Source organism: Bombyx mori, chromosome 7 (assembly GCF_030269925.1).
Source record: "Bombyx mori chromosome 7, ASM3026992v2".
Classification (NCBI taxonomy): Eukaryota; Metazoa; Arthropoda; class Insecta; order Lepidoptera; family Bombycidae; genus Bombyx; species Bombyx mori.
The window spans coordinates 11,068,501-11,095,988 of NC_085113.1; the positions used below are offsets into that span (position 1 = coordinate 11,068,501).

The 27,488-nt window shown below is 37.5% G+C and overlaps 1 protein-coding gene across 4 annotated transcripts; it reads right to left on the reverse strand.

Moving 5' to 3' along the window:
- LOC101746568 (phosphatidylinositol 4-kinase type 2-beta) lies at nucleotides 1-27,272 on the reverse strand. 4 transcript variants are annotated; one of them, XR_009973541.1, is made up of 11 exons: nucleotides 26,878-27,250; nucleotides 20,588-20,706; nucleotides 18,356-18,556; nucleotides 14,800-14,925; nucleotides 13,765-13,862; nucleotides 12,575-12,710; nucleotides 11,444-11,589; nucleotides 10,211-10,286; nucleotides 9,313-9,494; nucleotides 7,766-8,998; nucleotides 1-6,988 (listed from the first exon to the last, which is right to left on the reverse strand). XR_009973541.1 is itself a non-coding variant. In XM_038011905.2 (11 exons), exons 1-10 carry the CDS (start codon nucleotides 27,101-27,103, stop codon nucleotides 7,777-7,779), a joined length of 1,356 nt encoding a protein of 451 aa, XP_037867833.1. In that variant the 5' UTR covers nucleotides 27,104-27,272; the 3' UTR covers nucleotides 1-2,627; nucleotides 7,766-7,776. The 4 variants fall into 4 exon arrangements, 3 of the variants coding, with proteins under 3 accessions (XP_037867833.1, XP_037867832.1, XP_037867834.1); XM_038011905.2 differs by having other exon boundaries at nucleotides 1-2,627; nucleotides 7,766-7,864; nucleotides 9,355-9,494; nucleotides 26,878-27,272; XM_038011904.2 differs by having other exon boundaries at nucleotides 7,766-7,864; nucleotides 9,355-9,494; nucleotides 26,878-27,272.
- Between the last annotated feature and the right edge of the window lie 216 nt (nucleotides 27,273-27,488).

The window sequence follows — 27,488 nt, forward strand, 5'->3', positions numbered from 1 at the left end:
TAAAATGCAATGGTGATTATATATTTATCTTCATAATTAAATAATAATATGCGTTAAATGTAATATTTTAAATGAGGCTATATATATATAACGATCGATATTTACATTACGGAAATTATTATTATTATTGGCTAATGAGTTTTCAGGAAGAAACACTATTCATTTACAGAAAAAAATATACGAATAAGTTCTATAGAACTGTAAGAACATTAGCGAAGTAACACGTACGGGATACAGTCTCGTATCTGATTTATGATTTTTTTCGTTTGTCTAAAATAAAAATGGCGGAATTGAACAAGAGAAGTCTGACTATTGACTTTCACTTGCACTAATCGGCGGCTGGCAAACTTGTGTATAAGGCCGTGTACGCAATGCGATATTTTACAGCGCGTTTTTTTTTTCTCGTAATTCTGTAACACATTCAACGAACTGGTGGTAAAAAAATGGTGCAGGAAAAAGTCTGACTATTGACTTCTACTTGTATCAATCGGCGGCTGGCAAACTTGTGTATAAGGCCGTGTACGCAATGCGATATTTTACAGCGCGTTTTTTTTTTCTCGTAATTCTGTAACACATTCAACGAACTGGTGGTAAAAAAATGGTGCAGGAAAAAGTCTGACTATTGACTTCTACTTGTATCAATAGGCGGCTGCCAAACTTGTGAATAAGGCTTTGTCCGCACTTGTGCGATATTTCACCGCGTGTTTTTTTTCTCTCGTAATTCTGTAACACATTCAACGCACTGGTGGTCAAAATAAAATGGTGCGGGAAAAAATCTGTGATTCATCCAAATTGAATGCGAAGCGGTGCAAGTTATTTCCGCGGGATTATTTTGTACCATATCGACGCTTGAAAGGCAAACGTGACTAAGCGACAATAACTGTTTTGTACATAAATGATAGGCAATAACCATATTCGATGCCCAAAAAAATCTACTTTTAGGTCTATTAAAATCATTTCAATCCTACAGCTACTAGCTAGATTCTACTACAGCTAGATTCGTCAAAATAAATTTTGTTTTCAGGTATTTCAACTTTAAATTAGTCTACTGTAAAGTTCACACATTGTCGCTTAGTCACGTTTGCCTTTCAAGCGTCGATATGTATAAAGTAAGTATGGCTATGTTCGCGCTGCGGAATAAAATTCGCGCGTTTCGCTCAGTTTCATGGGTCTCAATGCCGTAAGTGGGTGAATGCAATGTTCATGAGACATCTTTTGATAAGTCTGATACGCCGCTTTATTATTAGATAAATTGAAATTTTAGTTCGGTTGCTTTTTTTTATTTTTTATATATTGCTTAGATGGGTGGACGAGCTCACAGTCCACCTGCTGTTAAGTGGTTAGGGGAGCCCATAGACATCTGCAACGTAAATGCGCCACCCACCTTGATATAAGTTATAAGGTCTCAAGTATAATTACAACGGCTGCCCCACCCTTCAAACCGAAACGCATTACTGCTTCAAGGCAGAAATAGGCAGAGTGGTGGTACCTACCCGTGCGGACTCACAAGAGGTCCTACGACCAGTTGTTCATTTTACGCGTGCGTCTCAGCCGAGAGCTGAATTAAACTGACAAAAATAATACGAAATTTTATTCGCAGTGCGCACTAATATGTAATTCCGATCGCGGAATTTAATACGCTAGAATAAAAATCTCACGGTGGAATATCGCAGTGCGGACATGCCCTTACTGTCACTGTTTATGACACGTGGTTCCTAACACTGTCGCCTCTCTTAGATTAGAGACTGAACATTTTAGACACGAATCAAGCGAGACACTATACGAAAATAAATATTTTGTAATAATTTACAGTAAATTAATTATAATAATTCGAATTCGAACTAATTTTCCAATGAAGTTAAGAGTAAGAAAAAAGGACAATGAAAAAAAAAAACAAAGAACACGAAACAGTAATTTCTTCCTGTAAACAAATATTTTAATAGTCTCACATTTTTGTCTCCCAATACATTTAATTAACTATACACGTGTGATATATTATGTTGTAATTAATCACTATTACTTATATCGATACAAAAACTTACACATCACTATTAATTATCGAAAAGCGAAAAGCTATTTGGTTTAATCGACATTTAACTTTTGTAATTAAAGTTGTTAACATCAACATGTGTTCGATGTTTTTAATTTAACTTCAATTATGTTTACCACATTCAAAAAGCCGAAGTGTTTTTGTTATGACCAAAATTGTTTTACTAAATTTTAAACTTTAAATGGCTCTTTGGTAAAGTTGCAAAAATGTCGCTTATACCAAATAACCTTTTCACTTCTCGATAGGTATATATTTATCAATACGATTGTCGATAACGTTTTTTTTTTTAAATGTGGAATGATTTCTTCTTTTTTTTCATTCTTTCCTATTACCCTCTGCTGGGTTGCAGGGTAAGGCATTGATTGGATAATCAAATCCTCTCATTTGCATCGGTCTTGGGCAGTCTATTTTAGCTCCTCCCACGTTATGCCCGATACTGGATTCTATATTACTGTGATTTAGTGTTGTACATACATATACTTAACGGTAAGCGGCGGCTTGGCTCTGCCTCTGGCATTGCTGAAGTCCACGGGCGACGACAACCACTCACCATCAGGTGGGCCGTATTCTCGTCTGCCTACAATAAAAAAAATCTTTACTGTTATTATTTACTAAAATAGAGAATTGAACGTGTTATACATCTTTTTTTAACCGACGCCTCGAACTGACGGTAGTCTGCAAAATTTGAAGGATGGGGCAGCCGTTGTAACTATACTTGAGACCTTAGAACTTATATGTCAAGGTGGGTGGCGCATTTACGTTGTAGATGTCTATGGGCTCCAGTAACTACTTAACACAAAATGGGCTGTGAGCTCGTTTACCCATCTAAGCAATAAAAAAATCTAATTTCGACGCACAACACTTAAATAGTTTCACGAACACTGTAAGACATCCGTTAGATCTTTTATAATACAAAGACATTAATTAACCGTAAATATAGTTTTAAATGATCTTTTATAATAATACTAGCGATCCGCGCTCGCTTCGCTTCGGAAACTGTAATTTATTATTGATCTCTTCACTATTTAACGGATGTTATTATACATATAAACCTTCCTCTTCAATCACTCTATCTATTTAAAAAAAACCGCATCAAAATCCGTTGCGTAGTTTTAGAGATTTAAGCATACATAGGGACAGACAGATATAGGGACAGAGAAAGCGACTTTGTTTTATACTATGTAGTGATAAAGACATTAATTTATCCTAAATACAGTTTTAATTATAGCATATTACATTCATAATCATTATCGACAATCGTATTATAAAAATCGATCAACAAAAAAAAGTAATTGAACATTTAAATTGATTAATAATGTACAAAGTTCGGATTTTTACATTTTACACAATTGTACTATGAACGCTTAAAATCGAAATTAGTTTTTGTTATCTATAACAAAAAAATAAAAAAGAACAAGTCCAAAACATAATTTGATCGTTGCGAAGAGGCTTCTATATTACATCGAACCAGGGTGTCTATTTTAAAGGATTTAATTATTATTTTTTTCATTATGTACAAGACGTATATTATGTGTTGCTTACATTTTATAAGGAGATAAAAAAGAAACATATTAACGAAAAAGAAACACATTGACCTTAGAACTCATATCTCAAGGTGGGTGGCGCCATTTACGTTGTAGATGTCTATGGGCTCCAGCAACCACTTAACACCAGGGGGGCTGTGAGATCGTCCACCCATCTAAGATGTTAGTACAACTAAATGAAACGATAGCTTCATAAAAAATACATTATTTTACTTTAAAAAAACCCAGCAATGAAACACAAAATCTAAAGCAGCTGATGCTCGGGTCAACGAACTCCCGGGCGCGGCGCTGATACCGCGCTCCCCTTACAACTTTGTAGGTACAAAATTTTCGTTTTCTGAAGCGGTCTCCTAACACCCAGCATATGGATGATAAATAGAAAAAGAAAACGAGATTATTGAGTTTGGTGATTCGTAATCGCCAATCGAGAAGCTGAGGACTGGACGAGGTGGAAACAGCTCATCAGACAGGCGAAGGTCAAGTTACAGAGACACGACCTTCGGTAATAAGAAGAAAGCGACGAAGAAGGAGAGTGAGGTACAGGAGTTTCTGTGGTGGCCTTCCTTGTTACTTGAGACACCACGTTATTGGACTCCTCACTCAGTGAATCTAGTATGACCCCTCGAGGTCACTAAAATAGGTAGGAAAAAAAAATTGGACTGACGCAGCTACAATCTCATGTCCGAATTTCACTTTGAATCAAGTATCGGCATGAAAAACGAAGAAACCAATAAAAAAAATTGCGTAATAGTTGTTGAAAAAACAACAAAAAAAATGTCTCTTTATTATACTAAAAAAATCGTTAAGTGGCCCCAGAATGATTGATGAAGGAATCGATTAAATAAATAAATCCGGCATTAATGTAGTTTTAATTCACTTAAAAACATATCGAGGGGTGAAAAGCTATTCGTTTAATACGCGACATTTATCTTTGTAATCAAAGGTCCGTTTTATTTGTTACTAGCGACCCGCCCTTGCTTCGCTTCGGAAACTGTAATTTATTATTGATTTCTCCACTATTTAATGGATGTTATTATACATATAAACTTTCCTCTTCAATCATTATAGTTATTACTAGTTTTAAGATACTCCTGTAAAAAAACTCTCCACGAGACAGGCAGTGCCTAGTGTGGAGAGTTTTTAGCAAACTGTTATGTGTAAATGTTTCAAGGTTAATAAATAAATAATAATTATTATTATTATTAAAAAAAAACTGCATCAAAATCCGTTGCGTAGTTTTAAAGATGTAAGCATACATAGGGACAGACAGATATCGCGGGAAAAAGCGACTTTGTTTTATACTATGTAGTGATTAGCATCAACAATTCAATTGTTTTCAATCGAACTTCAATTAAGTTTACATCATTCAAATAACTGAAGATGAACAGATGACGTTTTTTTTCATAATATTTTTTTCAAATTTTAAACTTTTCGATTCTTCTGTAAAGTTTCAAAAGTGTAGCTTAAACCAAATAGGCTTTCACCCCTCGATATGTAAATATTATTAATAGAGTCGCACCTAAAAGTGATAATGCGACATCAGACATTAAAGATAGCGCGGTTGATTGTTACTATATTTAAAAAAAAAACTTAATAATTGCCATTATAAAAAAAAAAAACTCCCCAAACAAAAGGTAATGCTACCTTCCGAAAAATAGACGAGACAGATTATTGAAAGACACGAGATAATTTACAAAAAAATGATACAAAAAATATTATATTTCACACACAATAAACAAATCGAATTCAGTATGAAGACATTACATTACAGGTATAAGGAAGGTTTTAAAAATAATTATGTCACAGTAAATATATTATTAACAGAATTGATCTAAGCTACAAATATATCGGGTGCGATTGTGACGTTTTCGTCTTAATTTTAGAGATTAGCATATTAAAAAAAAAACATCGATAAGTTTTATATTAACAAACAAAAACTCACATCTTGGAATTCACAGCCTGACAACGGAATCAGTGTGCTTAGTGCGAGTTTTTTTACTGTCTCGATAGCGTAAAAGTTAACTCAAATTTGTATGCAGTTGGAACAGCGCCTCTAGCGGCAAACGTACGCAAACGTCCCAATTCCATAACAATTTGAGTTAACTCTTACGCTATCGAGAAAGTTAAAAAACTCGAACTAAGCACACGGGAGACAGATCGAGTACTATTATATTATAGGCGCGACAAAATTAGAAAAAAAAAAACGCCATGTATAGTTAAATTTATAAAAACAGCTGATGCATGGGGTCATCGACCCTTCGTCTCGCGTGACATTCGAAAACTACCTTCGGTTTAGTTAACGGACTCAGGAAATGAATGTTAGTACTTATGCTTAGTTTCTTAAAAACAATGTTGTTTTTTTTTTATAAATTATTAATTAATTTATTAGTTTTATTAGAGCTTAAGATTGTGGTTTCAAAGTTCGATATTCAAGGAAATTGTATATCGCTACTAACAGACCTCAATCAGTATATTAATGACTGTATATGTCCTTGGAAGTATCATCACCGAGTGGCCACATTAGAACCACGTGGGTTGCGGCTAGTGAGTGCACCAGCGCCACCACCACACGCATTTATACCTCAAGGCTTATACGTGAGAGTACTGGGCACGCATTTTCGGAATATTCCAATGAATCTTTATACAAGCTTTATATGTAGCGTCAAATTCCTCGAATATCATTTCTTATCGAATTCAAGTCGTCCATTTAACTTGAAAATTTGCATCAAGGACCGATGATAATACAATCATTTTATAACTTAGCTCTCATTTCTTGACCTCTAAGCGTTGTTGTTAGTTTTTAAAAATTAAATTATAGTAGTTTATTTTGACGTTCAACAAGTATGTACTTATATTTATGTTGAATATTTTTTTTTTGATTTGATTAATTTCGGCAAAGGTATTTTTCGATTTAAAATCGGCAAAGTGTGACGCCAGTGCTAACTGTTTTTCAAACGCGCGAACAAACGCATCCTACGTTTTCAAGTATGTATATATACGTATATTTACGTTTGAACACAAAACGTCACAATCGTCCCCCGCATTGTATCGAGAGGTGAAATGCTATTTTGGTTTTAACCGACATTTATCTTTGTAATTAAAGGTCCGTTTTATTTGGTATTAGCATCGACAGTTCGATATTTTTAATTGAATTTCAATTAAGTTTCGAATAACTAAAGAAGCTTTTTTTGTTATGCTATTTTAGCCGAAATTCAAACTTTAAATAGCTCTCCTGTAAATTAGCAAAAACGTCGGTTAATCCATTAATAATCTTTCACCCGTCGATTTAATTTATTAAAACATAACACTAATCCTACGACATATTAAATATAAAATGTGGTTCACTATTACATCAGCGTCGTGTGGAACTATCACCATATTTTAACAAGATGATCTGAAATGCAAAATAAAAAAAAGTTTTTTTTTTTTGATAATCTGATCGAAAGCTTTAGTCTAATGGGGAACACGCTCGGAACTGAAAGGTCGGATATTCACATTAAAATTAAAACTTCTTTAGAATCGTTGTGATTCTAAAGTAGATGAAACGAAAAAACGACAGTAAAAAGAGACAGACATATAAATTCATAAGATTTCACGTAGGAGGAAATGAGATAGGTAGCAATTACACAGTGTTTCTTATATTCGTGGTTATCTTTGTGCTCTGCTCTATACCTAATATTCGTACTTAATAATTACGAATAAAATGTAAAATATATATCATCAAACTTAATATCGCTATGATCATTACTAAAACCTACAAACTAACGTCTTCCCGAAATTTTACATTCGTCTCATTATATTGAAGCCGAAATTTTTTAAGGTTTCACATCTACCATATGTAAATTGCACACGTGTATATTTTTTTCGAAATGTCCTGTCTTTGAATGTCTCAAGACATGATGCCGAAGTCTCACAACGGTAGAATTTGAGGCGGAAACTTTTTTATTGCATCGATGTGTGGACGAGCTCACAGCCCACCTGGTGTTAAATGGTTACTGGAGCTCATAGAAATACAGAACGTAAATGCGCCACCCACCTTGAGATATAAGTTCTAAAGTCTCAGTACAGTTATAACGACTGCCCCATCCTTCAAACCGAAATGCATTACTGCTTCACGGCAGAAATAGGAATCACGTTTTGTTAGTTTAACGCATCGGAAGCCGTTGCTCACCGTGAGGTCCTTCACCACCACGAGAAGAAGGGCGACTTCTGCTGGAACCTCTGCTGGAATGAGTCGAAGAAGCGAGACGAGGTGGAGCCGCCTTTTGATCTGGAACATTCCACGAGACCGCTCTCAGTAATGGACGTTTTGTACTGTCTTCATTATTGCTTTGTTTATTTCACATCACAATAAATTAATATAAGGTTATTAAAGAGTTCCGTATATCTATACTAATATATAAAACTACAGTGGTTTTTACGGATGTTCCGTTATAACTACTGAACCATGCATCCGATTAACTTGAAACTTGGTAGCCATGTAGAAAATACATGTACTTAATGGATAGGCTAGTATTTATATGAGTGTTGGACTCCCTAATAATAATGACAATAAATAATAATGCTAATTTTAAATGCTCAGCGTAGCGGGCGAGTACGTCTAGTTAATTATAATAATACGTATAACTGGGAACAAATCACGCACAGTCGTCTGGCTCCAAATTAAGATTCCCTATATTAACCCTAATATAGGGAATCTTAAAAAAGTCTCTGGTACCAACCAGAGACTTTAATACATACAGGAGGCGCGCGAGTTAATGTCCATCCTAAGGAATGCGGTAGTGCTGTGACCTAGTTAATTATGGTAATGTCGACAATAACTACCGATTTAGTCAACAGCTGTCAATTCGGTTTAATGTAACATAAGGTAATTTTGCAAACGACAGACGCGGTGTAACTCTAACGAAGCAAGTCGTTAATATTTTAGTTACATAGATTAAGATGATTAAGACGAAATAAAGAATCAAGTTTGTGTGAAGTGATCAAGCGTTTCACTGGCCCAACCTGAATATAAAATCCCACATACATATATAAATAAAAAGCATGCAGACGAATAGCAAACAAATCCGTTCATCACGCGAATGTTTGCCCGACGTGGGAATCGAACCCGCGCCCCTCGACGCAACAGTCGGGACCGCTAATTACTGCACCACCCAGTCAATTAAAAAAATTTATTGCATTTTTTAATTAAATTAACGCAACAGACTGGTTCACGTTCAATGGATATTAAGCAATAACGCGAGTAAGGGAGTGTTAGTCACAATTGTGTTTAAAAAAATTAAATAAGGTACGAGTAAGAAACGATGGGTCAACAGATTCGCGCGACAAGTGTCATTGTCCATGTCCATAGTCGCCGCGCGTTACTAGATGCCGTCAGTGTGCTTAGTGCGAGTTCTTTAACGTTCTCGATAGCGTAAAAGTTAACTTATTTTTGTATGCAAGCGATAAACGTACGCAAACGTTTCGACTCCATAAACTTTTGTATTGCTTAGATGGGTTCACGAGCTCACAGCCCACCTGGTGTTAAGTGGTTACGAGAGCCCATAGACACCAATAACCTTGAAATATAAGTTCTAATGCTTCAGTATAGTTACAACGACTGCCCTTCAAACCGAAACGCATTACTGCTTCACGACAGAAACAGGCAGGGCGGTGGTATCTACCCTCGCGGACTCACAAGAGGTCCTACTACCAGTTAACGTTTACGCTATCGAGAACGTTAAATAGCTCGCCCTGCACATGTGGGTGGGGTTGGGTTACCTCTCGACGAGCACGCACGGCATCTGCACCAGCTGCACGGGACTCTTGCCGTCCTTGAGGGCCTGCGTGAGGTTGAGCACCTGCCCGCGCATCACCGACATCTGCCGCTCGAACAGACCCTTGTCGAAGCCCTTGTCTTGCTGCGGAGGGACACGACAAACTGTCTTACCATCACCATCAATCATCGACACAATACAACTGAACTTATCCGGTCCCAGACGGTCCTCTGGGCTCTCTGAAGGGGTTCCCAAGTCCAAAGATGTCACAACGTTTGGACACCCCAAGCTAAAACCTCTTGTTATTGGAGTAATGTAGTTAACCATGAAACTAATGATGAAGCAACCGTTTTACGAAACAATTGAAACTTGGACCTCATGTCTCAACATCCGTTTCTAGTGACCTCGAGGGGTTATGCTAAATTCGTCGAGCGAATAGGTGAACACACGGGGTTTAACCTATTTGCTAACACTGGCCCTAGCAGGAGCCGTGCTTCGCAGAATCTACCAACGGATCGGAAACGCGACCCACTGAGAAGATCCGGCGAGAAACTCAGTGGGCTGTGTCTGAGAGTTAATTTACTCGTCGAGCCCTTCGTCCCAAGCGACGGGTTCGACGAGAACGATGACCGGTGCTTGAGGTACCTAGAAGCACCGTTAGTGGATCGGGAGGATCCGAAATGACGTGTTTTGAGCGACATCGAGTGCTTTCCATTCTATCCGCAGAATCGGGAATGAATATAAATACTCAAACATATACTTGTATATAAGGAAACTTATCTTGAAAATGTCGCGATTCGGGCAGCTATCAGCTATCTTATGTCCACTACACAAATACACATTACACGAGTAATACTCACTTTAAACAACAAATGTAGTTCGTCGCACAGTTCCTGAACGAAGTTCATGTCGGATAACAGCGGAAGTACTAGTTGCCTGAAACAGGAGAACAACATTCACTGGTTTGCTTACGTTATAGTTCGAGGTAGTACTGTGACGTCACGAACCGCAGACAGTACGCGACTCAAAAGAGAAATTTCGTTAACTAACTAAATGTATCTAACAATTTTATTACGAAAAATTAAATAAGTCGTCGTGGCTTAAAGGATAAGACGTCCGGTGCATTCGTATGTAGCGATGCACCGGTGCTCAAATCCTGCAGGCGGGTACCAATTTTTCCAATGAAATACGTACTCAACAAATGGTCACGATTGACTTCCACGGTGAAGGAATAACATCGTGTAATAAAAATTAAACCCGTAAAATTACCTTGCGTAATTACTAGTGGTAGGACCTCTTGTGAGTCCGCGCAGGTAGGTACCACCACCCCATCTATTTCTGCCGTGAAGCAGTAATGCTTTTCGGTTTGAAGGGTGGGGCAGCCGTTGTAACTATACTGAGACCTTAGAATTTATCTCAGGGTGGGTGGCGCATTTACGTTGTAGATGTCTACGGGCTCCAGTCACCACTTAACACCAGGTGGGCGTTCACACATCTAAGCAATAAAAAATAATAATAATAACAATAAATCTGATAAAGAAACAAATCGTAGGGCGTCGTATGTGGGTCATCTTTATGTGTCTTTGTGCGAGTCTCATAACCTAACAATTCACACACACAACTTCACAGAGTTATTGTTGCACTAGTGGTCTCCCAGTAGCCAAAATTCGACTATAATTAATTGAAATTATAAGTTTTAACATTATTATGGTTCTATTGTCAAATACTATTTATTATACTTCCTCTAATCACAGATTTCGCCAAAACTACACTTTAGACAAATAGTATTTAATCTATTCTCAATTTGACCACAGACTATAAATAATAAGAAAAGTTTGACAATAAACAAAAGGTATGCATGAGTGTGTGTGTGTGTGTCAAATAAATGGTAGTGTGTGTAGTTTTTTTAAAAATTGATTTCATGTATTTTCTTTTTCTCTATATTCCCTAAAGTTTGTAAAATTTCCCTAAAATGTGGGAAAATTTCCAAAAGTGTGGGAAATTTTATAGTCCTCAGTCCGCGCAGTTTCCGCACAAAGGGAGTAGATAGTTGAGGTATTGATGAGGTCCCATGAGGTCCCCGCAGTACGCACTTGGTCTCGTCGCTGAAGGGCAGCTTGGCGTGCGGCAGCCAGGCCCAGTGGTAGGGGTAGGCGCGCCACGAGTCCGGGTGCTTGAACGGGAACGCGAGCCCGTTGTCGATGGCCGCGATGCGCACCTCCCACCCGCCCGACCACTCCTGCAACCGACAACACTACCGTCAACCCACCGGCTGATGCACTAATTTTACTAGTCAATACTTTTCAGTAAAAACTTCATTCATTTCATTCTAATAACTTCTAAAAAACCTTCTTAAAACATCATTCACTCCATAGTCATTACTTATAATATATGATAAATTCATTTAAAACTTCATTCATTTCATTCTTCTTCATTAGAGAAGGTATTTGTCAAAAGACAATCTGTTAAGAGAAGAGATATCTCGGATAACGAGATATCTTTTAGTTTAAATTAATTGTATAGTTTTCTTACCTCTATTGTTATCATTTTATGTTTAATTAAATAAGTTAGAACTCTAACAGCAATAAAGGCTTATTATTATTATATATTTCATTCTTCTAATTTCTAAATAACATTCTTAAATCATCATTCATTCCATTCACATTACTCATCCCTCTGTGCAACTTATTTGGAAAAAACCGTGCGCGTGCAACTCGGTGCACGTGAATGAAGTGATACTTCTTTTTCGTTGTATAGTATTGTGGTTTTCTTTATTTTTCATCCCTATATCAGATAGCTCTTGTAATAGGGAATGCTGTGTATAAGAGATGCGACATCTTCAAAATTTGTCATATATACATAATATTTTAAATTATAGAAAGGAAAAATATATTTATTTAAATACTTCATTAGAATATTGGCCGCTACTAGTTGCTAATGCTCGCGCTGTAACATGTATACTACGCGCATGCGTTCGAGTGCCACGTATTCAATCTCGCTCTGTTTCTTTCTATTCCCCCTTCCCAGAAGCGTTGAACGTTTAACGCAACTTAGTTGGAAGTCGCATTAGAAGTTTCACTTCAAAAATAAAACATTTAAATTTTTTCATTCACTCATCGACACTAATAGTTCGTTCCATTCACTCACCGCGTCATTCGTTCATCTCATTCATTCACGTGTCAAATAATCAGTAGACAGTACGTGAGTGTACGATATGAACCGACCGAGGGGTCCCGCAGGTCGGCGTCGGCGCGCGGGCCGGGCGGCGCCTCGTACTTGATGAGCCAGTTGTCGTTGCCGCGGTCCGTGTTCCGGATGATGTAGTCCAGCACCACGAGCCGCTCGAACTGCAGCTGGAACCTGGAACCGAATAGGGTTGGGCGCAACGTGTCAATATTATCGATGTGTTATTGTTAGGCACGAACATCCACGTCATATCGGATCCTCCCGATCCACTAACGGTGTTTCTAGGTACCTCAAGCACCGGTCATCGTTTTCGTCGAACCCGTCGCTTGCGACGAAGGGCTCGGCGAGTAAATTAACCCACAGACACAACCTACTGAGTTTCTCGCCGGATCTTCTCAGTGGGTCGCGTTTCCGATCCGGTGGTGGATTCTGCGAAGCACGGCTCTTGCTAGGGTCCGTGTTAGCAATGTCGTCGGGTTTCAGCCCCGCGAGCTCACCTACTAGTTAAGGTTCCGTTGATATAGCCTCTCAAGGCTATCAGCTTAGGTAAGTAAAAAAAAAACCACGAACATAGCAAATATAAATAATAGTTTAAAAAAACGCTTTTATAGAAAATCAAACTAAAAAATTGAAAATAAATTTGAAATTAAAAATAGTGTAAGAAAAATGATTTTATTGTAAAAAAAGCGTGTGGTGCTTTTCAAGTATCATCAAAATAACCCTTCTACTCATATCTGTTATTCTGTTCATAAAATATTTATAACTACTGATAACATGCCCACCTGGTGTTATGTGATTAACGGAACCCATAGACATCTACAACGTAAATGTGCCACCCACCTTGAGATATAAGTTCTGAGGTCTCAAGTATAGTTACAACGGCTACCCCACCCTTCAAACCGAAACGCATTACTGCTTCACGGGTGAAATAGGCGGGGCGGTGGTACCTACCCGCGCGGACTCACAAGAGGTCCGTCCTACCACTAGCATTACTCAAATTATAATTTTATTTAAATTACAACGATACATATTGCGTATTAAGCGAAATGTCCATTAAACCACATAGCCTTTCACTTCTCGATATCGTCTCCTGACTCATTGTCGGTAGCTTTGCGAGGCTAACCCCGTCCCCGCGGACTGGGGGGCGGGTTGGGGGGCGCGGTCTAAAGGCCGTTACGGTCTCCCTTGACTAGAGCAGTACCGAATATATAAGGACACATGTACCAACTTCTTCATGACGTGCGGCGGCGGGGGCTCCTGCTCGAACCTCCTGAGCCAATAGTCCGCGTCCTTGTAGCCCTCCACGAATAACTGGAATGAGCCTTTCTGAAAGAAAGATGTATTTACAGTTTTTAGAGCCTCTTGTGAGTCCGCGCGGGTAGGTACCACCTCCTCCACCTATTTCTGCCGTGAAGTAGTATAATGCGTTTCGATTTTAAGGGTGGGGCAGCCGTAGCAACTATATTTTAGAACTCATATCTCATGGTGGGTGGCGGCATTTACGTTGTAGATGTCTATGGGCTCCAGTAACCACTTAACACCAGGTGGGCTGTGAGATCGTCCACATAACTACGCAAAATTCTGTCTAATTATTTTGAAATCATATAAATCTGATGAAGATCCTGAGAGCTATAAAAACTATTTTCGAATGAGTGAAGATAATTTTTATTTGTTACTGTAAGTGTTTCGGGTCTCAAAGGCACTCTTGTCGCTGATATGAAAGCGCAGGTGCTTTCGCGACACTAGTTCACGTCGCGTCTACACTATGAAATTAGTTGCATGACACTAATTACACCAAAAAATCGCGCGGGGCACGAAACTTATTTGTATTCATGAAATTAATTCATGCATTACGAAAATATTAAATTTCACGTGAAACTGTTGGTAAAACTAATGTCACGAAATTAATTTCGTGCCACTAATTTTTAGAAAGAGAGAGAGAGAGAGAGCAGCAGAGTTAGCAGACTCATATAATTGATAATATTTGTTTATATATGTATATATTTATCTATATGTATTTATTTAAGTACGAGTATTTGTATCTATAAATATTATGTATGTTATATATATACATATGCTTAAGTAATATCACCTTCACACTACACCTACCAAGCTTCATCTCTGCACTCTCCTAAGGTAGACTGTTAGAGAATGCCTATGGCATTAAGTCCGCCATTATACTATCTAGTATATGAAGTTATGATATATTTTTTTCGCAATATAGATTCGCCCTATGTCCGGGGCGCGGCCAGTACGTACATACCTTAGGAGGCAGCCCCATCCTGTTGAATCGCAAGTTCGGGAACTGCTCGGTGATGGCCCGCTTCAGACGCGACCTCTCTCGGTCTATGCGCAGATAGTTAAACGTTTCCGATACTAATTTTACTACCTGGAAAAGAAAAGAGACACAGTTTTATTATTATTTATATCGCTGGATTTTTTATTGCTTAGTTGCTGGTAGCTTAAAGGGCTATTCCAGCTACACCCGCACGCGTAGGTGAGCTCATGGGCTCAACCTGAGAGAATTTGCAAACACTAGCCCTAGCAATCGCGATCCACTGAGAGGATCCGACGAGAAACTCGGTAGATGTCCCTTTTTTAGTTGTATCCTTGATTTAGGTTTCTAGGGATTAACGACAAAGGGAAGATCTTCCACCGAACGGGTCAAATTGCTCATGACACCGAAAATTTTGCTATTGTTGTTCGGAACTTCTTTAAATGTAAGCTTTTCTTGAAAATGTCGTTAGCGAGATTCAGGCAACTGTCAAATATTTTGTATTCTTTTTTTTTAATAGATTTTACTGTCTTAGAAACAAACTCCTTTAAGCCAAATCAGTATTTTTGTTTCTTTATCACTTTATTTCACAATAATTATATTGAAATCAACTTATGTAGGTACAACTTTTACAATAATTAAAATAAAGATTAAATGAAAAAGAAAAAAAATCATCTTGTAGTCTATGATGGCTATCGTCACAGAATATATACAATCAGCGTTGTTTAACACCAAACATACCATAGCGGATCAAATGACCCATTTTGAACTTTTGCACTGAAAATGTACGTATCATCTTTTATTGTTTTCGCACATTTGACTTCATGACTTTTTCTTAGTAATTAATCTACAGTTATTATACTATTTTTGTTTTGTTTTGTTTTGTTTAGTTTGAGTAATACTTGTCATATACCGTTATCTACCCGATATGATAGAAATAGGTACCAGTAAGTGTTGGTATGATTAATGTTAATAGAAATAAAAATTTCACAATAAATATCTAATATAATTCTGGTGTGTTCGCGATTTATAAATTAATGTTGTCAATGCATAAATGACTTGAATGCAAATAAAAAAATAAAATTAATATTTCATCACAGTATTTAAATTTATTACAAATTCTATTTATAAATTAATCAACATGATTAGACTTTTTAATTTAGTGTTTTCATATTATTATCAATGTAATGGGACTTCCGTCTGCCAAAAGTCAATAAATAAAGTATACTAGAGGTCCCGCAGTAGTCGAAATTCGACTATAATTAATTGGAATTGTAAGTTTGTACACTATTATGATTGTATTTTATACTTCTATAATCACAAATTTTGCCAAGACTACACTATATAATATATTAACAAAGACAAACAATATTTAATCTCAATTTGACAACAGGCGTCAAGAACAAAAGTTTGACAATAAATAGTATGCATGCGTGTGTGCGTCAAATACATGAATGTAGTGTGTGTAATGTTTTCTTTATTGATTTAATGTATCTTTTATGCATTATTTTAAAAAAAATATTAGCATTGTGCACTTCTTCTCTATATTCTCTATAAGTGTGGAAAATTTCATACTCCTCCGTCCGCGCAATTTTCGTAAAAAGGGATACAAAGTTTTCCTAAGTAAAGGAAGTTGACATCTTAGTAGTTAATAAAGTATCGTTTTTTTTTTCTTTTCATTCTATATATTTTTGGCGATAGTTACGATAGATTTTGGCGATACAACGCGGACGTGTAAATACTGAACAATTAAAACATATTTTATGGTTTAACACGTTGTACGCTATACCGGCAGGCCTAGCGTAACCATTCGAGCCAAGTCAAAATCAGAGAATCGGTAAAAAAAATTACCAACTTGTGATCATTATGCAATAATATGCACGGAAGATAAAAGTTAGCATCTTTTACATGTCTTTAGTATGGATATTTTAAAGGGCTCACGGGTGACCCTCGTGGTCCGAATGGTACTGTTAGATAAGGCTCACCGGTGAGCACTGGTAAGATCTCAATGAAAATACTCGATTTTTCAAATGACGTTCAACGTATTAAACTCGCATTTTTTATGTTATTATTATTATTATATATTTTCCGACTTTTCGGATGTTTTAGAGTTATCGTGGTCCATAAATGAAAAAAAAATATCTATTTCATTCGAAAGCAAAACAAGATTTGAGTTCTCCCCTGGGTATCAGAGGCCCCAAATATCAATAAAATCAATGTTACCAACATTCATAAAATAAGGTCACTAAATATTATATTATAATTTATTTTTAATTAAAAAAAAACTAAAGTTAAATAAAATTATGATAACTTCGATAAGCTCATTAATGTATCTCTTAAAACGATACGGCATGCAACCCAATATTGCTTAAGGTCAAAACCAGATGTTTACGTAAAGCTATTTAAAATTACAATTAAACATTTGTAGTGAGATAACATTTTACTACTATGTACATACATGTATACAATAATTTATTTATTAAATATGAATGTCGACTCGTGATATTCAACACAAAGCTTTAATATTATTAAGTCCCGCCCAGTTCTGTCGCAAAACATGTTCGTGCGAGTTTAAAGGATGGGCCAACCTTTGTCCAATTCCAGCGGCTCTCAACCTTTTTACTCAGCGACGAACTTAAATAATCTTTACAGATTCGCGACAGACACCCTTAGTACACTTGCATGCTAAATTTTTTAAACTTGAACTGAAGGATTAAACGTAATTGGGCAGTGAACGTTTTGTAAATCGCTCTATACTGACCTATATATACTTTACGGATGCAATAGTTACCTTAGATAAAAATATCGTATATGTAAATTTCGGGACACCCTTGACCGGGGCCCTAGCGACCGACTTGCGATCGTTGACAGCCGCTGTACAATTGAGACTACGACCTCATGTCTCAAGGTATATTTCGGCAGTCATCTTTTAATGTTAACTAACTTTTTATGATTGCAGGATTACTGGTGGCCCGGAGGCCTATCCAGTTTCATCTGGACAGGTGGGCGCGCAAAGGCTCAGCCAAGAGGTGTGGAATTTGCTAACAGCTGCCCGAGTGCCTCCAAAGAAAACCTAACAACTCAAGAGCAACCGCTTCGCGAATAAATCTACTACCGGATCGGAATCGCGACCCGCTGAGAAGATTCGGCGAGAAACTCAGCGAGCTGATGCATGGGTTAGGTTGCACGTCGAACTCGACCAAGAGATTACGGTTACCGGGGTCCCTAAGCCTGTTCCTAGTGTTAGAGCTGAAGGCGTGTTTTTTTTATTTATTTTTTTATTGCTGAGGTAGGTGGACGAGCTCACAGCCCACCTGGTGTTAAATGGTTACTGGAGCCCATAGACATCTACAACGTAAATGCGCCACCCACCTTGAGACATGAGTTCTAAAGTTTCAATGTAGTTACGACGGCTGCCTCACCCTTCAAGCCGAAACGGATTACAGCTTCACGACAGAATTACGGCATTAACTAGCTCTGTCGTAATCAAAACCTATGAACAAATCACCGATTCGGATAACCAAAGTATTATCTTGAGCCTTACCTTAGTCTTAGGCACGACTTTAAGTCCTATTTTGGAATCTACGAGGCTCGCACCGGCCTCGGACAAGTACCCCTGGTTCGGGATCAGACAGGAGCGGCCGAAGCAACACGGGCAGCAAAGCTTGTGCATCCATTTCATCCATTTGGGGTTCAAACGACCGTAGGGCTCTTCGTCTTTCGGCTTGAAAACGCCGATGATTTTCTGGAAAATTCCATTAATTTTTATGTGCGGTAGACCTGTTTGCAGGACACCTGGTGTTAAATGTTTACTGGACCCATAGACATTTACAACGCGCCACCCACATTGAGGTATAAGTTCTAAGGACACAAGTATAGTTACAACGGCTGCCCCGCCCTTCAAACCGAAATGCATTACTGCTTCACGGCAGAAATAGGCAGGGTGGTGGTACGTAACCGTGCGGACTCACAAGAGGTCCTAGCACCAGTAAAAAATAATCTTATGAAATAATCGTGTATCTGTCACACCAAATAAGAGAATCAATCTCGGGAATTCTCTTAACCCCGCGACAGACAGTTAGTGTGAGCTCTCGACACGACAAAAGTGCACTTCGTACTCGCTCCGCCGAAGAGGGTCGAGCACTTGCAAGTTTGCAACACGTGTCCGAGCTGCCTACGTCTAATAATGTAAGAAATACAAACCAAATTCTCTGCAATGCCTACCTAAGCAAGCGCGTCACTTGTGACACAGACTGAAAAGTGTTTTAAACCTCAAGAACTTAACTTTAATTGGTCAATGTTAGTTTTATTTTAACGAGAATACCTAACGCAATTGTTGTACATGTTTTTTTAAGCTAGATACAAACCCTCCTAAAAATAAAGACATCGGATGAAGATACTGAAAAAATTCAATCGAAAGGTCGCCACACACGAGACACAATCGTACGCGAATAGATTTTTTTCGAAACTAACCTGATCAAATTACTTAAGGGTATCCTATTACTACCAACCTACCACTAACGCTCTACCAACAATACCGTATATCGTGGTAGATTCGCCAAACTATAATGTTTGTTAGATTGCACGCGACAATCTGACGTGCGCGATTTATGCGAATGCATGCAGGGTAATAGGCGAAGTTTGATTAGTAGTCTCTCTCAATTTATTTGCGATAACTCAAAAGCGTCCTTATATCACTTATTTTAAGATTTTTTTTTGCATCACGCTCAAGGTAATGAGTACTACTGACAGAAACTACAGCGCCAAAAACAATAAGCATAAATTTTTCAAATGTTGTTTTTAATGTATCCGGTTCAAAAACTCCCTGCATATTAAATCCTGGAGTTACGCATCGCCAACCTTTTTATGTAGCAGCCCACAGGCCTATGTGACAAATATAAGGAGTTATGGACATCCTTTTTCGCGTTAGTATGATTTGATGGCGATTGATTTAGGCCAGATCGTGATCCTACCAACCCAAAAGACACTTCACTATAAAAACACAAATCGATTAGGCATTTTTTTCATAGGCATCATTGAATCAAGTTTCACTTGCCCAATATCGATCGACATGTCTATACAATATATACATACACGTGCACGCATACAGATCTACGTAAGCCAGCTTATCCGATATCTAATGCGTAGGAGGCAAAACGTCAGTATTATGTTACGATGATGGTTATTCGACTTTCTACGATACTTAAGCAATCGTCCTGGATCAATTCATTTTTATATCGTGTGTTAAATGATGCAATATTATTTTCAAGTTACGCGTAACCCTTGAAAAATAAAGATAAAATATAAAATAAAATTTTATTTTTGTATATCTATATATAGGTATTAGAGAAGCAAAAACTTTGTACCCCTTTTTACGAAATTGCGCGGACTGAGGAGAGTAAATTTCCCACACTTATAGAAAATATAGAGAAGGAGTGCAGAATGATAATATTTTTTTAAATTATGCATAGAAAATACATTAAATCAATTAAAAAAACATTACACACTACCATGTATTTGACACACACGCATGCATACTATTTGTTTATTGCCAAACTTTTTCTATTGCTTATAGTCTGTAGTCAAATTGAGAATAGATTAATATTGTTTGTTTTTAATATTATTTATCTATAGTGTTGTCTTGGTGAAATGTGGGATTATAGAAGTATAATAGTCTTTGACAATAGAATCATAATAGTGTGCAAGCTTATAGTTACAATTAATTATAGTCGAATTTCGACTACCGGGGGACCACTAGTATTAATAAATCCCTCACCCCGCCCGCGTTTTTTACGAAGTACGACCCGCTGGATCCTTGATATATCCTCTCCGGGAATATGCCGTTATCAATGGCCGTCTCCGCCTGTAGCACCAGCTCGCTGAACTGGGGGTCATCTGAAACAAGACGACATCTTAAGAGGGTATATACTTTCCCTACTTATACGCTGGTAGCCTAGGAGGCTATTCCAGCTACGCCCGGACGGGTGGGCAGCTCACGGGCTCAACCTGAGAGAATTTGCTAACACTAGCCCTAACAAGAGCAGTGCTTCGCACCTCCCGCCATCGGAGCACAGTTCATCCATATTATCTGGAACCGCTGCGTTCATCGACAGTGCGTTTCCAGAGGTCTTTTTTGCCACGTACCATCCGGCTATGGAATGAGCTCCCCTCCACGGTGTTTTCCGAGCGCTGTGACATGTCCTTCTTTAAAAGAGGCTTGTGGAGAGTATGAAACGGTAGGCAGCGACTTGACTCTGCCCCTGGCATTGCTGAGGTCCATGGGCGACGGTAACCACTCACAATCAGGTGGGCCGTATGCTTGTCTGCCTACAAGGGCAATAAAAAAAAAGAATCTACCGCGGGATCGGAGTCGCGACCCACTGAGAAGATCCGGCGAGAAACTCAGTGGGCTGTGTTTATGGGTTAGTTTACTGACTGTCCGGTGCTTGAGGGACCTAAAATCACCAAGAGAGTGAATTGAATCTATACCTTCTGGTATACATTCAATTATATACTCTGTCCTTTGTATAAAATATCAATGTCATATAGCATATCAATGCAATTTATAATACTGATTTATTTTCGGATTAATTACATTGATATAAAAATAAGAAAAAAGTCAACATCCAAATCGTAACCGATATTTTATAATCGCAAGGATAACCAGAAATTAATGGCGAATTATTGAAATTATAATAATAATCATATACAATTTATGTAAATAAATTACCTGTATCTATATATCTGTAAAAATATCTACAATTTAAAGTGCAATCTCTTTTGATACAGTTCGATAAGAAGGTTTCATAAATCTATAGTTTAATTTCGTTGTTATAACATTCAAAAACTAATTTACAAGAATATCCAATCGAAAATAATTCATTTCCTAGTAGTCTCCGTGTTTTACTCAATAACCCACTTCGATAAAGCGGCACGACACGAGAACCCTCTCATCGTGGCCGGCGGTAACTGCATTCCCCGATCCTGCGGACAGAATGGAAAGCAGTCGACGTCGCCCCCAAACACGTCATTTCGGATCCTCCCGATCCACTAACGGTGCTTTTAGGTACCTCAAGCACCGGTCATCGTTCTCGTCGAGCCCGTCGCTTGTGACGAAGGGCTCGACGAGTAAATTAACCCTCAGACACTGCCCACTGAGTTTCTCGCCGAATATTCTCAGTGGGTCGCGTTTCCGATCCGGTGGTAGATTCTGCGAAGCACGACTCTTGCTAGGGTTCATGTTAGCAACGTCGTCAGGTTTGAGCCCCGTGAACTCACCTACTAGTTATGGTTACGCTGATATAGCCTCTCAAGGCTCTCAGCTTAGGTAGGAAAAAAAAACCTCAATAACTATACAACAATAGGATATAAGGCCTGAGTCCTTTCACACGATGACATGTTAGGTGATATCATAATCTTATCGTTACCCTAATAAAGGTTACGATTATTTTGTTAGCAAAACAACATCGATTTTATAGTTTATTCAACATAACTTGATACGCGGGAAATAAACCAAAATTTTCTTCAACGATGATTTACGTAATAGAACTTAATCCCGGAAATATTACTCAGTCAAATATCTCGCGTGTCAAGCTATAATCCTTAGTAGCGCTTAGGTATTCCGCGGTGCACCAGCATTAAATCAATACAATATGAGTTATGGATGGTGCATCCTGGTGGTTAAATGTCACTGTACTGTATACTGTAATTTACTGGTGGTAAAACCTATTGTAGTCCGCACGGGTAGGTACCACCACCCTGCCTATTTCTGCCGTGAAGTAGTAATGTGTGGAAGCCGTTGTAACTATACTGAGAACCTCAACCTATACCTCAGAACTTATATCTCAAGGTGGGTGGCGCATTTACTTTGTAGATGTCTATGGGCTTGAGTAACCACTTAACACCAGGTGGGCTGTAGGCCCATCTAAGCAATAAAAAAATAAAAAATCTAGAACTTTCACACGGACTCCTCTTTAGACCCAGTTGTAGAATAAAAACGTTTCCTCCTCGTCCTATGACATTTATTACGAACATATATTTCGTTTCAATAGTATTGGCCGCGTGTAGTTTGAGTCGATCACATTCCTATCGATCGATAAATTCCTGTTTCACATCATGTTCAATTTAGTGAGAACAAGTAAATAAACTCGCATATAAAACATCATGAATAAAAAATATGCCAAAAACGTGTTTGAGCCCTACTTTTGAAACAGTAATAAAATCATTAAAACATTCATTTGTGACGTAAAAACCATAGATGGCATAGCGTTGATATCAATAATGACTCGAGGCGTAAATATATTAATGACAATGTAACGATCTATAGAGTCGTATGTACTCTGAATATAGATCATGAATCAGTGAATGAATACATTACACGTCGTTCTATGAAATAACAGATATCGCTAACCGTTTGACAATTTGAGCGCGAGCCGTCGATATATCGACTCTCTATTAATGCGTATAAAGTGCGGAGCGTCGGAATACCGACTATTTGCGCAATTTGATTATAAAGGTATTAGGTATCGACTTGTACGGACGTGTCTTAGCGCACACATGTGTAACGTTTTTAAGAAGTTAATAAATACCATTAATAAATAACCACTTAAAGTTATTTTGCGGTTAATTTAGTATTGATTTCTACATTTCTTTTAAGTTAAAGTTTTTATAAGGTACTTTAAAAAAAAAACTAGCAATTTCTGCTAAATACGTGAAAATACGCTCAGCACTAAAAGGGTTAAACCTGATTACGGAGACTCCATCAAAATTCAAATCATAGTACTGTAAAATTTAAGACTTAGAACACATATCTCAAGGCGTGTATTAACGTTGATGATCGTCTATGATCTCTGGTAACTACTTAACACCCGGTGAGCTGTGAGCTCGTCCAGCTATCGCAATAAAAAGAAGAAAAACTGCCCTACAAGTCCCTACGGAAACACCTAGGATAATAGTGCCAATACTGGCTTTCCGGTCATAAATGTCACTGCTTTATTGTGTACAACTGCAACTAGCTGTCTATGGTCTCATACGCGACTACCCTAAAATAGTTTGGGCAGGCTCTGACCACGTCTCCATTTTTTTTATTGCTTGGACCAATGAACGAACTCGCGGCCTTCGTGGCAGAAACAGGCAGAATGGCGGTACATAACTTTGCGCGCTCAAAAGACGCCCTACCAGCAGTAAATACTGTCAGTGCCATCTTATAAATACACAATGGGTTTTACAGACGATTTTCTATATTGAGGCTGATGTGGTCGTCCAATGTTTGCTATCGGTGTTTTTGCAATGAGACAAACAGCAATGCGAAGCTGATCCCGATCCTGCGGACAGAATGGAAAGCAGTCGACGTCGCCCCAAGCACGTCATTTCGGATCCTCCCGATCCACTAACGGTGCTTTTAGGTACCTCAAGCACCGGTCATCGTTCTCGTCGAACCCGTCGCTCGCGACGAAGGCCTCGGCGAGTAAATTAACCCTCAGACACAGCCCACTGAGTTTCTCGCCGGATCTTCTCAGTGGGTCGCGTTTCCGATCCGGTGGTAGATTCTGCGAAGCACGGCTCTTGCTAGGGTTCGGGTTAGCAACGTCATCAGGTATGAGCCCCGTGAGCTCACCTACTAGTTAAGGTAGGAAAAAAAAAAAGCGAAGCTGATTGACTGTGTGGTGTTGAGACATTTGGGATATCACTCTTACTCAGAATAGGCAGAAGTAGATAACTTCGATCCACCCATTTTTCTCGTATATGCGTCAACAAACGTGTTTTCCTTGTGAATCAGTAATTTTGTTGTAAAAATTGCTAATGTTACTTGAAGCCTTGTTTATATTGCAAATTTAAAGAAATTCAACTATTATCTGCTAAATATTTCTGAATGTTTCGCAAATAGGATGCAACTTTCGGAAATAAAAAAAAAGCTTAGGAATAACCGTATTCAGCTACATGATTTTGGTGTTACCACTTAATACTATTCCTGGGTGCCAAAGACCTTCGACATAGGTACTGACCGCGACCAGGAATCAAACTAAGACATCTAAGACTAAACTAAGATCTCATTCGGATAGAAAATTAAAGGTTGTGAATGAGCGACAAATCCACTTTGAGTCAACAAAATGCTGCAATGCAATCAATAAAATTTTGATAATTTAATCTGTTGTAATTTTTATTACTATCTAAAACAAGCTTAACAAATTAAGATCGACAATCTAGCTTGTGTGCCAGTGGTTACTATAAAAAAAAGGAAATATGATTAACAAGAAATATTTTTTGTCAAACATAATTTTCATTTTATTGCTTAGACTTAGCAAATTTTCATGTCTTTGACATAAACACTTTAATAATAAAGCCTTTAGTAACATAAATGTGTGTTAAGTTGTAAATATTTGTCGACCATATAGTGGTAGATATATAGTGGTGGAAACTACTTTCCTATCTTTTGTAAGATTTTCAAATTGTTTTATTCTTTTTAATCTAGTTAATGTAATATCTATATATTAAAAATCATCTGTTGTATTTTTTTAAAGCCTAAGTGGGCATTACTTTGGCCTTACATTTATAACGAACATTGTCTTTGTTAAAAATAAATAATTATAAAAAGCAATGTTTTATATTTCCGAGTCTCAAAACGGAACTGAAATGAACTACAATGTGTATTGTGTTGTTTGTTGTTTTAGTAGTATGACAGAAAAAGCCTTGAATTGGGTAAGCCAATTTACATTTTTACAACTTGTTTCATTTTATCAGCACCCAACATCTATGTCTCTGTTAACGCAACAGCTAAATAGCCAGGTGTTATTTTTAGATAATTTATTTATTTCCCCAATAATATTTCTTTCATGTTTGTAATACTATCAAACTTGTCTCTCGATAAAAATGACTGGTAGAGACTAAACATATTTTGTTTTCAGTTTATAATAATAATATGACATAACATGTAATGCATTAATGTAATATTGCATGGTATTAAAAAAGAATCCCATTGCCAATCTGCTTATGTAGCTCAAAATAAGGAATTAGCAGGAATAAAATTACCAAATCTTGAAATAAGAGTACAAGATCTCAATTGTATGTTTACAATACAGGAGCAGACTTTTTGCCTAAGACAAGCTTTGAAGTGGAAACAGGCCAGATGGTAGTGCCTACTTCTGTAAGCTTACAATAGGCCCTAACTCTAATAACAAGGTGCAGATACCCTTAAAATGTAAGGTCATAAGCATTCACAAAATTATCTAATCTTATTCTTCTGTCTAACATTTAATTACTGTAATCTTCTAAGTAGTAAGCAATCTAAATCCTAGTCATTGTTACTGTATAACTTTATGTGTAAAATATAGCTTAAGGATTTGAAAAAGTAAGGAAGTAACTTTCACATGATCTAAAAATGTCTAAAATATTTGTAACATTTAAAAATAATATTTAAGAACGAGACCTGACCTTAGAATGGATTGATTGATTGCCAAATCAAATCTACTCAGAATCTCAAACTAACAATGTTTTTTTTATACGCAGCTACAAGAATGTTCTTATTACTTATAAACTAACTTAACTACCATATGGCTTGTCAATTACAGCGGTTTTTGAAACTATTTACAGATTTCAATACACACACGAAAACATGTAACTGTGACAATGTTTTTTAACTACTCACCGCACTGAAACGGGGTCACCATATTTAAATACATTGAACAAAAGCCTTAAAGCGACTTATAGCACTGTAACGGTTCACTGAAAACTGACATTCTACAGCTAAATTCAGAATGGTTGCAGTTCACTTTCAGAATTAAAAACATACTGAAGTTAGCATGTTTAAAAATAACACGCTGTGCGTGAATTTGTATCGGAAACGTGCAAATGTGCGTATAAATGAGTACCGAACGTGCGTTAAGCAAACAATGTCAACGTGTGAGGCTTGTATTTTAATTTGAAATATAAAAAAAGTATTATTTAATAAGTTTTCAAGATTATTTTTTATAAATTATCTGGCCGATCATGTTTTTTGCGCGATAACGTCGTCTCAAGTAGCAAATTAGTTCGATTAGTGTTCGTCTACATGGTTTCGAATTTCCATACCTGGGAAGTAATTGAAGGATACTTCGAAGTCGCCGCGGCCGCCAAGCAGCGGCTGCGACTCGCGGTTCACTCCTGGAGAATCCAGATTGCCCTCGAACTCGACCTCTGGCACTAAACAAATCTCTTCTGAACTACTGGATAACGAGACCACTCCGTCATCGGGCGGTGCTGTTGTTGTGTTTGGTTTGTCGAAATCGAGATTCAACAGAGTCTCTTCCGTACTCATGAGTAATGTTAAACGTCGTAGTTTTACCGAGCCTCATTTATTTTCGTCTAAATTTCTTTGTTTCACAATCATTTACACTTGACAAACACTACTTTAATCACTCAATCAGCAGTCAGTCAGTTGTGCTTAATCAGAGACTACAGAGTTAAACGAGGTCTATGACAAAATGACAGTTATAAATTGTCAAAGCCACAGGCACGGTTAAATTTCGATTAAATCGACTAACTAATCTAAAAAAACTATCTATAGATACTAAATAAAGAGCTTTACCAAAAACCTGACGACATTAAAATACTAACTAAAAAACAAAACGTAGACATAATACTTTTACTAACATTCTAGGAATATTTATATTATAGCACTCGTACTTTTAAATCATCCGATT